The sequence below is a fragment of the Asterias amurensis genome, chromosome 3, assembly GCF_032118995.1.
Source record: "Asterias amurensis chromosome 3, ASM3211899v1".
NCBI classification, from domain to species: domain Eukaryota; kingdom Metazoa; phylum Echinodermata; class Asteroidea; order Forcipulatida; family Asteriidae; genus Asterias; species Asterias amurensis.
Window position 1 is genome coordinate 18,751,912 of NC_092650.1, and position 15,538 is coordinate 18,767,449.

Here is a 15,538-nt window from a genome sequence, read left to right on the forward strand (position 1 = left end):
TACATATATGCATTTTGAATAAAACAACACTACATGATGTACACAACATTATGCACACCTTCATTGTATACAGACGGTCCAAAGTGCAAGCTGGCACATGTCAATCACCTTCGACCAATCGTAACACAGACATTGTATCAAATGAAATCATTGGGGGGCCTTAAGACCAGTGCCTGGCTTTGGCTGATGAAGACAGGGCACCAGTCTATGGCGAGGGCTACGACTGGATTGCCCCTTCATCATATTTGAACTAATTTCATTTGAGTTGTGTACTACTAACATAATCACAGATTGTAATAACACCATGTGTTGAGTGCAACAACATGTCTGTGTAGGATAAGTTTTCCCGGCCAATTTCAACAAATATCCATTCATTATGAGACATGCAACTTTTCCTTGGATCAGCTGATTACCATCTTTTTTTTTATCTCAGTTTTACCATTCATAATTGAAAAATACTGTACAAAATGATTGATATTTTCTAATTTCCTCTTTTTGGGTGAAGTTACAGTTGCATGCTTGCATTTTAACAACAGGCTCATTCAATTTCGTTTGAAAATGAATGCTCCGTAACTGAATTTCATCAGTTTGGCATTCACTGATCAAATAAGATCAATCAATATCATTTAATAGACCACAAGACTCGTTCATTTTCATGAAAGCAAACAGCAAGAGCTGGTTTGCCATTCAACTACATCAAGTGTAAAACAAGTAGGAGAATTTCAACTTTAAGAATGGTCAAAGTGTGGTCTTGAATGCCTACGGATAAAATAGAATGACTGAAAAATAATCTGAATGAGAAATAAAAAGGAATTATGTGTGCAGATTTTAAATCAATTGGTTGAGAGTTTTTTCGGCCAAAAGTGACTTGATTTGATTTCAGTGGATGTTTTGTAACCTGCGTTGATGTACTCGAATAGGGTTAAAAAAGTTCCTCTTGTTTTTAAACTATACACAACTGTCTGCCTGTGCTTTTTTTCAGCTGATTTTAATAAAAGCCCCCTCAGTTGAGTTTAAACTAGTTTCATTTGTATGATGTAAACAGGCATGTTTTAATTATGCGTACCTATGACTTGTTAAAATGAACTTATAAACATAAGCAAATTATAGAAACATTGTAAAAGTACTAAACATTGCCATTGATGGTGTGAGCTTCATGATGACTGTGGTACTTAAACTTTGTTTACCTTGCTGTAAAAAAAAAACCCACATTGATATACAAAGAGAATTGAAAACAAATCCATTGTTGAAATACTCAGCAGCACAGATTGCATGATATACCTACGCGTTTTTTTTAGAGTGACGTCATATTTTATCTATTTTTTATCTTGCTACTTTTTTTTAGGAAACATTCCCACTTCTCCAATCGGCTTCGTTGGCGTACAGGATCCTGATACCATTGAGGACAAGACCTACTCAACAAAGAGCGACTTCCCTTCCGAATACTTTCAGGTGAGTGCATTATATGCAAACGAACAAACGAACAAACAAACAAACAAACAAACAAACAAACAAACAAACAAATAAACAAACAAACAGACAGACACTCTACCTGGCATGTCAAATCCTAGCGGTTTAGAGCACCCAATTCAAACTCTGGTGTTTCTGATCAGCAGAGAGTGGGTTAGAGTACCAGTTGTGAGACCTGTTTCCTGAAGCGAGATACTTGTAACCATGATGCTTCAAGGCTGGTTATCTTGTTCTGCAGGACAAATCTTTTCAGAACTGAGAAGTCTCCCTTAAAAATCTGAAAAATCTAATCCGTGGTAGTAGAATAAATAGCAAGACAGTTCTTTAAAGAACAAACTCTACCTGCCAAGTAAATACACACATGGTGTTACCGCCCCCCCCCCCCAAAAAAAAAAAAAACACTGCCAAAACATAGGATTCGAACTGCCTCTAGCTACCGGGCAATCTCGGTAGTCTAGTTGGTAAGACACTGCTCTAGATATGCAAGGGTCGTGGGTTCGAATCCCATCCGAGTAATATGCCTGTGATATTTTTTCACAGGACTTAGGAAAGTACCGAGTGTACAGTGCAAACACACATCGGTGTATGGATAAGTATGTATGGATAAAATATATATATAAATAACCTTTTTCTGGTAAGCATTTGTGAGGTACTACTTTTTGTGTTTAAGAAGCTCCATGAAATTTGGCCCTTGACAGTATAGTTTTGTTTTTCATTGTACCGTCTTCGCTTAAAACCCACAGGTTAACGAGGACACCGGTCAAGTGACCATCCTAGCAGGCACACCAGGTGGCCTGTACGAGTTTGACGTCATAGTGAAGGACACAGGCGAGTACGCTGACGCGGAATCCACGGTCATAGTAGACGTGCGCGACCTGCCAGAGGAAGCCGTTCGGAGCTCCGGCTCCTTCCGCTTCGAAGGTGTGACTGCCGAGGAGCTGATCCAGACGCCGGCTGATGGGTCGCTGAGCAAGATCGACATCCTCAAGGGAATCCTTGCCGAGATCATCCCCGCTAAACCGGAGAATGTGGACATCTTCAGTATCATTAATGTCAAGGGGCAGCCGAACACTGTTGACGTTCGTTACTCTGCTCACGGGTCGCCGTATTACCCACCGGAAAAGATGGACGGGGCAGCTCTGGAGAACAGGGACAGGGTTAGTCTTGTTTTCCCTCCCCTCCCCCACCAACCCCCCCCTCTTCCCCCTCGAGCTCGAGTTTTTTATACTGTTGGCGGCGCCCTGCACGATTTCAAGACTCATGAAAATGATAAATGAAATCAATACTGAAAAACCAGCGGCAAACCAGACCATGTTATGATGTTTTTTACGCTGTCACAACAGGCACAGGATTAAGGTTGTTTATCTTCATTGCTATGCCTTATGCACTGTCTTGTTTAGATCAAGTCGGTAGTGTGATATGACAGTGCTGTTTTGATTCCAAGGCTCTTAAAGGCACTGGTGATCTTTGGTAATTGTCAAAGACCAGTATTCTCACTTGGTGTATCCCAACATGTGCATAAAATAACAAGCCATTGAAAATGTTCATTGGGAAACCTTTTAAAAACTGTGGGAAAGTTTTGAAGGGGCACCAAGGCCAAGACCATGGGCAACAGAGGGCATGGTCTCTAAGACTAAATTTAAGTTAGGAAGAGTTTGGTAAAATCGACGGCTGGACATTCTCACTTGGTCTATCCCAACATATGCATCAATAACAAATCTGTGAAAGTTTTGACTTGATTGGTCATCAAAATTGCAAGAGAAAGTTGAAAGAAAAAACTTTCACATTCACGTATTTGTAAACCTCTCTATTATTGACCAAGTCGGTTCCCTGGTGTAACTTCCTATTGTTCTTTCTGCACTGTGTACAGATTGCGGAAGCGTTGGGCGTGACCATCGGCATGATCAAGATTGACATGTGTCTGATGGAGTCGGCTTGCGAGTCTGCTTGCACCAACGTCCTAGAGATAGACACTACACCCACTGTGGTCAACACTCCTTCAGCCTCCTTCACGTCCATCACCACGCGCACTGTGGCTAAGTGCGTGTGCGGGGCGGACGTCCAACAGCCCGGTCCGTGTGACTTTGACGCATGCTTGAACGGTGGTACATGTAAAGACACCCAGGGTGGGGGACATACGTAAGTTGATTATTTGGTGTTTTTTTTTTACTCTTCATTGGTTTTATCTTTTTCATGTATCACCCCAAAATATGGTTAATTAGTTACTTGGAAGAATGATTTTAAACCTCCCAAAACTATAAAATTCTTGAAAGATGATTAAATCTAAAAATATTTCAATTTGTAAAGACGATTAAATTTTATCGCATAATATGGTAATCTAGAAAGAGGATGTAACCTCAAAATATGATCGACATTTTACCCTCAAAATAGGAACGTTTGGAAGAGGATTGAAATTCTCAAATTTAGAATTTTAATAATTTTGTTGCGCTCCTACAGGTGCACTTGCCCTACTGGGTTCAACGGTCCAAACTGCGAGCAGACTATGCGCGAATTCAAGGACGGCTTCGCTCACTTCGGTTCCCTGCAGCAGTGCGAGCAGACACACACCATGGTGGAGTTCATCACTACGCTACCGGACGGCGTGATACTCTACAACGGCCCCATGACCCCTCTGACCCCCGGGGACCTGCCGAGTGATTATATTTTGATCCAGTTGGAGAGCAAGAAGCCAGTGTTGTACATCAACCTGGGATCTGGAACGCTTAGGATGGAAATCCCTAGCACTGCGGACCTCGGCGATGGCAAGTGGCATCGACTGGATGTCTATCGGGATGGAAAGGTATGAATTTTGTGTGAGGGGTTTGTGTAGCATTGATACAACAAAAGTCCTGTTTCATAGAGTCAACATTTTCCTGAGCAGACCTTTATAAGCCATTGAGTCAAAGGTTTTTTGGCCTATGGTGGGTCAGCTGGTTCCATGTGTGACTTAGCGAGTAGTCCCTCTAGTTCTTTAATATAAATTAGATCTATGGTTAGTATGCACATCTCCATGCTCTACCAGACCAGTATCTATTTACAAGACCATCATCAAAATGAGATGAACTCAAAATGAGATGAACTCGAAGAAGATCTATTTGGTGGCACGGCTGGCTTCTGCGTAAAGCGCCCGCCTCTCACCAAGGTGACCCCGGTTTGCTTCCAGGTCGGGGCCATATGTGAGTTGAGTTGTGCGGTGGTTCTCTGCTGTGCCACAAGGGTTTCCCAGACTATCCGGTTTTTCCACCCTCAGGAAAAAATCAAACACTTTCGATCTTGGCTGTGCTCTGTGGTCATAATGGGTTGATGTGGCTGGCAGCTGATTGTGCCCTTGCATGCCTGCTCATCGAACACGTTGTAGCCACGTTCTTCGCAATTCTGCTCTAGCTGCGAGTAATGACGATTAGCCCCCCAAATTATTATTATTATTATTATAATTGTGTTATGTCTTAAGTTCACTTTGATACTCTTGCAAGATAATTGCCACATTCACAATAAAAAAAATCACAGAAACCTTACACATCGAGGTACTTTAATTCAATTGAATAACAATTGGAAGTATTAAACAGGCTTAACCGTTTACAATGTGCTGTCTCAGAAATCTTGGAATACATTTATGTGCCCATATTTTATGATGTCTCGCTTATAACATTAATTTTCTCTTCATCTCCTTTATCGTGATTTAGAGCGTTGAGTTCATGCTGGATCGTTGTAAGAGTGCAAACATCACAGAGGCCTCCAGTTCCACCATGCAGCAAACTGACGATTGTAAAAGCACAGGCGTCACACCCGGAGATAACAAGTCAGTATACACCCTTGTCTGCTCTCAAAGAAAATAAACCATGTTTAATAATAATAATAATAATAATTTGGGGTTGAACTATAGAAATGGAACCCTGGACAACGCTGAGCTCGGCCACCCTCTGTGTCGTCTGTGGATGCTGCGTATCGATACTGCATGTATGGCAAAATCATCATCGCGTGACACGGGTGCATGGCAAAATGGCAAGATGACAACGCTTAAAGACCGTTTCTTCATGATTTCATTAGTTAACGTTAATGACCTCTGCTGTATGGCAAAGCCTGTTACCATACTCACTTTAAAAAAGGTGTATGCGCACCCATAAAAATGGTCTCAAGAGGAAATCACACGCACAATGATGCACTCGGCATTGTCCGGGTTCTTTTTCTATAGGTTGAACAAAGACAAATTGACTAGCGATGAATTTCAATAAACGACCTCCGGTTTAACTCCCATGCTATACAAACTGAGCTATCTAGCCCTAAGATAGAGAACCAAATAATATTCTGTATCTCTGATGCAAATTTAACATCTATTAGAAAGCTACAGAAGTTATGAACAACCTGTTCTTTCCCCTTCTAGGTTTCTCAATGTCAACACACCCCTTCAACTCGGCGGGGTGGACCAATCCTCCGCTTTTACCTACCCTAGCGAGATCACCTTCGGGGCTGGCTTTGACGGCTGCATGAGAAACGTCGAGCAGGACGGCGCTGTGTACGATCTCCAGACCCCCGGGAAGACCGTCGGCACGGAACCGGGATGCTCCCGTTTGGAATGCGGGGAGTGTAACAACGGGACGTGTGAGGGAGACTTCAACACCTTCGTCTGTCTGTGTCATCCAGGCTTCATGGGAGATGTGTGCGATACATGTAAGTGATACTTTCAAATTGCTTCACCCCCCCCCCCCCCCAAAAAAAAAAAAAAAAACCCTCTCCAACCCCACACAAAAAAACTACACAATCAAACTAGAGTAAGTAGGATTTGAAACTTTGCATGGTGGAAGTATAACTAGGTGAGGTTTGCGGCCGCACCCTGTGTAAACCTCTTTTGAATAGTCAAAAGGAAAAAGCGAAACGTTGAGTTGTCGACCATCGGTTCTTTTCAGAACCCACACTACTCAAAAGAGATTTATACATGGTACTACCGCAAACCTCACCTAATCAAACAACAGCAGTTTGAAGTTATTTTTGAAAATGGCCAACATTAAATCAGTGTATAGAAAAATCTCCTGAAGGGAATCGAAACGTATCAAATTCTATTTGTTTTGTTACGATCTTTCTTTCTCCACAGCAACCCCACCTTACGACTTTGCTACTGACAGTTACGTCAACTACCAGCTACTGCCTGCAGCCCAGCTGGACAATCGCATGGGTGACTACCAAGTGACGTTCCGCACACGGATGAAAGAAGGTCTGCTGTGGATGATCACCAACCAGAACGGCTTGGAATTCACATCTATAGAGGTAAGAGATAAGGAATTTACATTCCCGACTGATTATTAGCAGCGAAGCTCAACAAAATTATGCTTACCAGTATTAGGTTACCAGCCAAACTACTATGTCACATGTGCAATTTGCGACTGGTATCTTGCTTGTTTTTTTGCTCAGCAGAAAAAGTTCCAAGCAATATTTTTTTCTCAGGCAGCTAAGCACAACAAAATTGTGCTCACCAGAATAAGGTTACCAGCAACATAACCATGTCACATGTAGAGTTCGCGACTGGTATCCTGCTAATAGCAGAAATGTGTTGAGCACTGTTTTATGCTGTATGAGTTTGGGCCTCTGTGTTAATTTGGCTGCTTTAAAAGGGTTAATCTATTTTCTTTAAAATACCTAGATTTTCCAAGTTTCTTGAGTAATAAACAAATTGTCGCCAGTCCTTGCAGAATCAAAGTGGATTTTAACTTTCCCCTTCTCTCTCTCTCTTCGCAGTTGGTCGATGGCTTCGTCAGGAGTCGCTGGAATCTGGGCGACGGGGAGAAATCCGTCCACCTTGACCAGTACGCCGTGGACGATGGGGACTGGCATACGGTTCGCCTGGAGCGCTTTGATTACTACATCACGGTGAAGATCGACGGCGGTGGCGGCGTCAGACAGAAGGAGAACCATGAGAGTCTGTACAGCAGGCTGGAGGTCGATCCTAACAGTCTGATTCTGGGAGCGTTTGTCGTCAGGGTGGTGGAGATCTCCCAAGATTTTATAGGTAGATATTTATCAGTAAATGCCAAGTTTCACGAAAAAAAAACCTTAAAGGTCTGGGTTCTTTTTGTAACACAAAATACAATGTCCACAGACTTACATTAAACTTAAACAATAAAAAAATACTGGAAAGCTTCCCTTAAAATATTACTTGCTGAGGTGCTGTAGCTTTTGAGAAATGAGTAAAGAAATGTCAGAAAAATTATGTTCAGCTCAGGAGACAAAAATTATTTTAGCATGTACAACTTATTTACTAGTACTTCAAGGGAAGCTTTCTACCATCATTATCTTCAAACCAAAACAGTAGCTCAATATTTTATTTTAATTTTTTTCCTTTGGGGGGGGGGGCTAGTTGTTTCAACCAAAATTGGTTGAGAAAATTATAGGGAAGAAAACTTAACACAACAGAGTAAAAAGAGTTAGTTCAAGTTGATCTTTAACATGACTTTAACGAAATTACATCATTCCTCACAACACAGGATGTATGAACGATCCTCGCATAAACAACTTCTATCTGGGATTCTCGGGATCAACGGCGTACGGCACAGCGACCCCATCCAATGGTGTGACCGAAGGCTGCTCAAGTTACGACCCATGCTTGAGCAACCCCTGTCCAGCGTCATACATCTGTATTGACCTGTGGAGGGAATACACTTGTGGGTAAGTATCTGTTTATATAAGGGCGTCTTAAATAGCGCTGATACTCGTCACTCAGTGATGCTCAAGGCACTTCAACATTCAGTATTTTTCATGGAAGGTATTTGTGGAGCTTGAAGTATGAGACCAATTCCTTGTGGTTTACAAAGCACTGTGGCGCAATATGCAGCCAATCAAAGCAGGAACACTGGGGCAAACCCCTTCTCTTTCCAATAGGTGCGCTGGTTTCTGTTATGTGTGTTACACAACGCCCGGGGCCAACGGCTTTACCTCCTATGGGAAGGACACAGTAGTCATGGTTAAGTGTTTTGCTCAAGGACTTAAACCCGCACTCTGCTTATCAGAACTATCGAAGTCCAGTGCTCTTATCCGCTAGGCCAAGATACGCCACGAGGTCGCATCAGTGTAAGGCAGAGCTGTCATCTCTCCAAGATTCTGCAGAAAATTCCCTAAAAAACAAACCAATCTTTCCATGTTTTGGAAAACCCCTGAGCCAATCTTATCCCCTCAACCTTTAACTTGTGATTTTGATTTTCCTTTGCAGATGCCCAGACGGCTCCATGGAGGACGAGGCCAACGACGTCTGCATACCCGTCGACGAGTGCCTCAGCAGCCCATGCCTGAACGGCGGCAAGTGCGTGGACCTGGTCAATGGGTTCAGGTGCGACTGCTTGGATGGGTACATCGGGCAGAGATGCGACACCAAGAAAGAGGCCATCTTCACCCCGCTGGGTCTAGACCTTGGAGCCATTCTCGCCATGATTCTCTGCCTCATCATCATCATCAGTAAGTAGTTCATATATATTTGGTTTGTGGTAACACCATTTGTGCACCATCTCAACATTTCGACTTCGCTTGCTCTATCTAGTCATCTCCCGGAGATTACTAGTTTCTTGACGATGACTAGAGAAGGGTTGAAACTTATATAGAACTCACTCCGCAGTATGGAGGTTAATGACAATCTACCAAAAAAAGCTGAAGTCTCGAAGTCAAATTTTAGTGGAAAATTACTTCTTTCTCGTAAAACTTTGTAACTTCAGAGGGAGCTGTTTTTCCACTATGTTTTATACTATCAACAGCTCACCATTGCTTGTTACCAAGTAAATTGTTAAGCTAACAATTATTTTGAGTAATTACCGATAGTGTTCAGTGCCTTTAAGGTTGATATGGCATATTACAGATTATTATCATTATTTATTACTTATTACTTATTATTATTATTTTTATGAATATTCTGCTACCCTTAGTACTGCTGCTTGCGTTCGTCCTCTACAAGCGAAGTCACGATCAGAAGCAGGCCTTGGCCCTCGCCATCGACCCAGACGACGACATCCGGGAGAATTTCATCAACTACGATGAGGAGGGAGGCGGGGAGGAGGACCAAGACGCGTATGATGTGAGCACGCTCAGGAAACCCATCAACCCGATCCCGATGGACGATTACATCAAGCCGCCTGTGACAGAGGCACCGCTGAACAGAGCGCCAAGAGCCCCTGGTAAGTTTTTGGCCTTGTTGGTGCCCAAGTTCATTCCATTTATCTGAGTCTTTTTCTGATGTTTTAGACCTATGATACTAATGATTTGTGAGGATTTCTTTCAGGGATTCTTGCCTTCAAATTATTCCAGCCTGTGAAAACTTCTTTGAAATTGAAACACCTTGACAGTTTGTTGACATTGTCTCGGCAAGAAGACACTGATTTCTGCGAAAATAAACTTTCACTTGTGACCTTCATTCAGACATGATATTCTCCCTACTCAAATCTGTGATTGAGTAGCCTGAAATGTCTGTTGGAGCCTACACCATGTGTACATGTAGGTCACCCCTACTTGATAGAATATTCCTACGCTCTTTATTTATGATGTTGCTAAAATGACAAAAAAACAATCTATTACCCTACTGTTAAATCTGTGTATTTCCAGGTGACGATCCCAACGTCGGTGACTTCATCAATGATCGTCTGAAGGGTGCGGATGACGACCCCGACTCCAACGACACCATGAGGGACTTTGACTATGAGGGTGAGGGTTCCTCAGCGGGCTCCCTCAGCTCCCTGAACAGCAGCAGCTCAGACGGAGATCAGAACTACGACTATCTCAACGACTGGGGACCGCCGTTCAAGAAACTTGCCGATATGTACGGCGGTGGCGAAGACGATTAGAAAAATTGCGTCGTGTGTTTGTTTTTTATTTACTTGCAACGTTTTTTAAGGAGGTACTGCTTTTATAGAATTAGGATTGTCAATTGAAAAGTTTACAACCAGCTAAAATAAAAATAAAAGGTAAAAAATTGATTTTGATGACGGAACATATTTTGCCTTTAGCTCTTATTAAGACACTTTTAAGAACAGTGTTTCAGGGGTTGTAAAAAACTTACCCCATTTTGAAATTTGTGTCGATGATGAAACTAACATTTTCCAGCAAAGCCAAAGATGTGGCTGATACTTTGAAATGAATGTCCCAGGATTTCTTGTCGACACAAATGTCACTTTTTTTTCATGGCTGGTTGTAGCGTGTACTCCCTTATCAGGAGTTCTCGATGATATCATTGTACAAAGCAAGATTGATGTAGATTAAACTAAAAAGAATTTCATGTGTCCTGCGCCCTACTAGAAGAATTGCAACATTTCGTGAAAGATAAAAAATTTCCAATTTGAAAAAGGAACGAGCCTTAAGCGATGAGAGTTTTGATGCTGGCGTAGTTATTTTCTATCATGTGAAGAGTACTATCTGTTCTTTGTAAATATGTTTAGTGACTGTTTGTTTTACGGCTATATACCCTTTATGGTGCAGCAAGTTTATGTGTAGTTCCATAGACCATTTCGCAAATAATCATTTCGCAAGGGCTAACTGTTGATTGAGGTGCATACTGGTCTAGCTATGACCAAACTTGATCACTAGCTAGACCAGCAAGTACCAAGTATTTGCATGAAGGTCTATACAAATAGGCAGGCCGATTTACAGATTGCGGGAAGAAAAATTAGCCAGGCCCTGCTTTAGATATTGAATCAGTACTATAGTTGTGATGGAGAAAAAAACCGGAAATTTAAATCTTTATGTGGAAAAAGTCAACCTCTGTGTGGACTATAGAGGGCAGTATTTATGCCAAGTCTAGAGCTATGTTAGGATAGAGTTTCAAAGTTGCAGGTACCAGTGCCATTGTACAATGGGAATATCGTGAAAGACCACATAGTGCAGTGAATATTGTGTCTTTGGGGTCCAAGTTGACAGAACTTACTCTTAAGTTCTCTCCCAATTTCATGGAGCTACTTAAGCACACACAAAGTAGCTAAGCATAAAAAACTGCTTACCAGAGTAAGGTTGCCAGCCCAGCTACAATGTCACATGTACAATTTGTAGCCGGTATCATTCCTGCTTAGCAGCTCTATGAAATTTGGCTCCGTACAGAGGGAGAGAAAGAGAGCTGTGACCACAGGGTCTCCAAAGATGCTAAGCATCATTCACTCTGTGAATTTGGTTCTTTGTTTCCCGTAGCACAGTTTCACTGAAGCCGGACATGTCCAACGTGTACAGCCAAGGTCCGAAGTTGTTTAGCACTAAACGGGCTTAGCAGATATGGGTTACCAGTCAATACCACATGCGACAAACTGTTCGTGGTTGGTGCCTTGGTAATGTTTGCTTAGATGAATTTTTCAAGCAATATCCTTCAGCGGAACAGCTTAGTGGAAATTGGGCTCAACAATTTGTAACACTGTCCTTCCATGGCTCTCTGTCCAAGTTAAGACGCAGTCTTCTTTGTGCCAAGCACACGGTTGTTTTAATGATGTATCATATTTTGATAGTTTGTAGAGTAAATATAACCACCGCCCCCAGTGTTGTCATTAGGACAGTTTGTACCCAAGTGTTATCTTGTCGTTACGTTGGCAGTCCTAATGTTAAGGATGATCTCAAGGGTATGTTGTTTCTGTGAAGGCTAGTCTGTTGTTGTTTTTTCAAATTAGACAATAAAACAACTACATGCAGTAGATGTTACATTAAATACTCATTATTTTACACAGATAGTTTTACACAACATTGCAAAAACAAAAATGATCCACAAACTTCCAGCGAGTAAAATATTTTTTGGGAAATCTGGACTCAAAAGAACGTGCATTCAAAAGGCATGTACAATACTTTGTAAATAACTAAGAAAGCAGATCATTCAAATTAAAAAGCGTGTATCCAAGAGCAAGCCTAATATGCTTTTTTTATTTTATTATAAAGGAACATGTTGCCTTGGAACGGTCGAGTTGGTCATGAAAAGCCTTTGTAACCGTTTGTTATAAAATGCATATGGGTAGAAAGATGTTGTAAAAGTAGAATACAATGATCAACAAACATGCCTTGAAATTGCACGGTTTTCCTTTTACCTCGTCAACTACCACGGTCGGCCATTTATGGGAGTCAAATTTTTGACTCCCATAAATGGCCGACCGTGTTAGTTCGCACAGTAAAAGGAAAACCACCCAATTTTGAGGCAAATTTGTGTGAATCATTCTATTCTACTCTTAAAACATCTTTCCAACTATATGCAATTTATAAAAGACGGTTACAAACGCTTTTTATAGACCAACTCGTCTGATCCAAGGCAACGTGGTTCAAGGACACTAAGGCGTTTTTCTCCTTGGTAAAGGGCACCTCTATGAGGAAACTGTGAATATCTGTGAGAACATTTCTAGGGGCACCATGGCAATGACCAAGGGGCATGGAGGCGATCGCCTCTCTGTGAAGTATCAGGCCTGCAAGAGACATCACTGTGGCAGAGGCCATGTCAAAAATTATGGTTACAGCCATGGGTGTAGTTGTATAACACACCAAGCATTGAAGCAAAGCAGCGACACAGCCACAGCTGCCAATTTGGACATACCCTATAAAACATTGTGAATGAGAGAGGCCTAAACTTGTGGATAATACAGACATTTCCTTGTGGATAAGACAGGCCTAACTCTGATTGAGTGAAATAGAAGCTCTCTAGGGTCTGTGTTAAAAAAAAGGGGGGGGGGAAAGAATTGTAAGAATGGGTTCTTTGTGTTTGTGCCTTCTATTGTGCTGTACAAATGCAAGCTCTATTGCGTAGTGGATGATGGGGTGGAATTGTTTAGTGGGCAGGCAAAATTGTATAGAGCCCCTGGATGTCATTTCGACCTTATTATTTTGTTGAAGTGTTTGAAACTGCGTGGTGTTGCTAAGGCGTCCTATTCTTCAATGCATGATGATTCGGCAATCCAGTCGTAGCTGTAGTTCCTAATTTGGGCACGGCCTAAGTCTGATTTTTTGTTCATTTCATTAGTATGTTTTACTAGTCAGGGTACCATTTAGAGTGTAAGATCAATACAAGCAAGTGTGATGAGGGAGTTTAAATAAGAGTCTCGGTACCGGACTCTGGTTTATAATACATTGGACAAATTTACACAGATTTTACAGTATCAATATTTTTTTAAATTGTTGTTGAATGTCACTTCAATTGGTTAATTTTTGGTTTTTGCTCACTTTATTTAATTAGAATGACTTGCCTGTAATTTGATTTGAAATGTTTTCCCGTGTGGGATGTAGGAGAGTATGGTAGCTATTTTGTCATATTTTGTTTGTTTGTAAATATTTGTTTTTTGTAGTTTTTTTTCTCTGTCAACAAAGTTTTTCATAAAGTTTTCAGATATTTCCTGGACACAACTGTTTGTTAAGACAAATGTTTCCCGAGGGACCAAGAACAATGCTATTATCTAAGGGAATGTAACTTAAAATGCAAACCGTTTTTAAAGATCTCGTAGGCGTTTTGAGGTATGCCACGCCTTTATGTCAGAGTGTCATTTTGAGGAAATTACAATTATCAGCAGTGGTCCAGTGAACACTGAATGTATAAATTGCGTCATCATTTTATTTTATTTTTATTATTATTTTAAAATTTTTGGTCATGGCGCATAGTTTTAAAGATATCAACATTGCGTTTGTTTATTTGTTTGTTTTTTGTATAAATCTCTCATTTGTAGAAATAAATTGCAATAGGACTTTAAATACTAGTAAGTAAAGTAAGGAATAAGCACTCAAAAAAATTATTCGCACACTGATAGGATTTTTAAAATTTATCGAGGAAGGGTAACTTTTTCTTTAGTAAAGTATGTTTTCTTTTGACTAATATTTGTGTTTGGAAAATTCCAGGTACTATGTAATTGTTGCACAAGGCGGCGTAAACTCGCCCAAATTAAAATCAAGCACCCTATTTGAAACCACACATCCCATCAAAATCCAACTGCAAGTTTACAAATTAATGCTTTACATGGGATCAGGAATACCACTATAATCAGAGTCAAACATTTTGTGTTTCCAGTTACCATATTATGGTTTTGGATTTTAAGGTAAAGAAATTAGTTTGACTACTTTCTTCAAACGTTCTAGCAGTACTATGTACGTAGCCTGTTTGTTTAAATATTATTTATCTGTTTTCAAGTACTAGTGTGAATGTGAAAAGACTGTTCTTCATTTTATAGATGCTCATAGAATTCACCTTTTTTCTTGTCGTTTTCTTTTTTCCTTAAAATTAGTATAGCTGTTTCAAATTGCTTACTATTTACATAGGGCGTATGATATAAATGCAAAAAGATTAGTAAATGGCCTGGCATTTTGAGTTTTTTCGAAGGCTAAATGACAACACAACACATGTAAATGAGTACACATGTACTTGTGTACCAGAAGCCGTCAAGTAGACAGAAATAAAAGGAGAGGGAAGTATAAAGCACAAAAGGGATGAACAAAATTTAAATCGTTGTTCATAGTGTGGGAGCCGTGTATAATATCAATGTACGCATGAGATTGATTGAAACAAGCTGTAGGTAAATATTTAGGGAAAGGTACAACCTCTTTGATGGAGTAAACTATTGCAAAAAGATTCATTTGAAAATACTGTCTTTGTTTTTTATATTTTAGTAACTGCTAAGAGATTAATTAATGCTAATATTTTGTAAGTGAACGATTATGGCATAAGGGGTAACTCTCCATTTGTAACTACATTTTTTTAAATTTTTGTTTTGGTTCGAATAAAAAAGAAATTTCATGATAAGATCGTGGAGCATTAAGTGGTACATTAAGACTTTTGAGACGTTAGTTGTCAGCGCCCATACTGAGTGTTGAGAATAATTGAAAAAAAAAAGGACTGGTGAGTGGGGCGCCCTCTATTGTCTCACAAGTCTCGGTAAACTGTTCAAGACAAGTGTGTTTGATGCCAAAGCGCTTTTTTATGTAGAGGAGAGCATGCAGCAAATGCGCAGTTTATTATTGTTCAGTGCGTATATTTCAGAATTGTTTCAGAATTATTTCAGTAAATTTTCTACTTGGATTATTATACGCAAAAATATGTTAGGCTTTTTTAAAAATTGTATCTCCACGCTGGTTTGCATATGGAAATAAAGTATTTCACTCTTAA

The 15,538-nt window shown here is 40.5% G+C and overlaps 1 protein-coding gene across 2 annotated transcripts in view; it reads left to right on the plus strand.

Annotated features, from left to right (window-relative positions):
* The window catches only part of LOC139935149 (neural-cadherin-like), a 57,261-nt gene extending 41,723 nt beyond the window's left edge, over window positions 1-15,538 (plus strand). For both annotated transcript variants that reach the window (XM_071929618.1, XM_071929619.1), the window contains 12 exons: window positions 1,346-1,452; window positions 2,214-2,627; window positions 3,341-3,609; window positions 3,928-4,270; window positions 5,154-5,269; window positions 5,852-6,138; window positions 6,560-6,732; window positions 7,201-7,471; window positions 7,947-8,127; window positions 8,669-8,910; window positions 9,372-9,620; window positions 10,045-15,538. In XM_071929618.1, coding sequence (XP_071785719.1) covers window positions 1,346-1,452; window positions 2,214-2,627; window positions 3,341-3,609; window positions 3,928-4,270; window positions 5,154-5,269; window positions 5,852-6,138; window positions 6,560-6,732; window positions 7,201-7,471; window positions 7,947-8,127; window positions 8,669-8,910; window positions 9,372-9,620; window positions 10,045-10,283 — 2,891 coding nt within the window. In that variant the 3' untranslated portion in view covers window positions 10,284-15,538. The remainder of the gene's footprint in view (window positions 1-1,345; window positions 1,453-2,213; window positions 2,628-3,340; window positions 3,610-3,927; window positions 4,271-5,153; window positions 5,270-5,851; window positions 6,139-6,559; window positions 6,733-7,200; window positions 7,472-7,946; window positions 8,128-8,668; window positions 8,911-9,371; window positions 9,621-10,044) is intronic.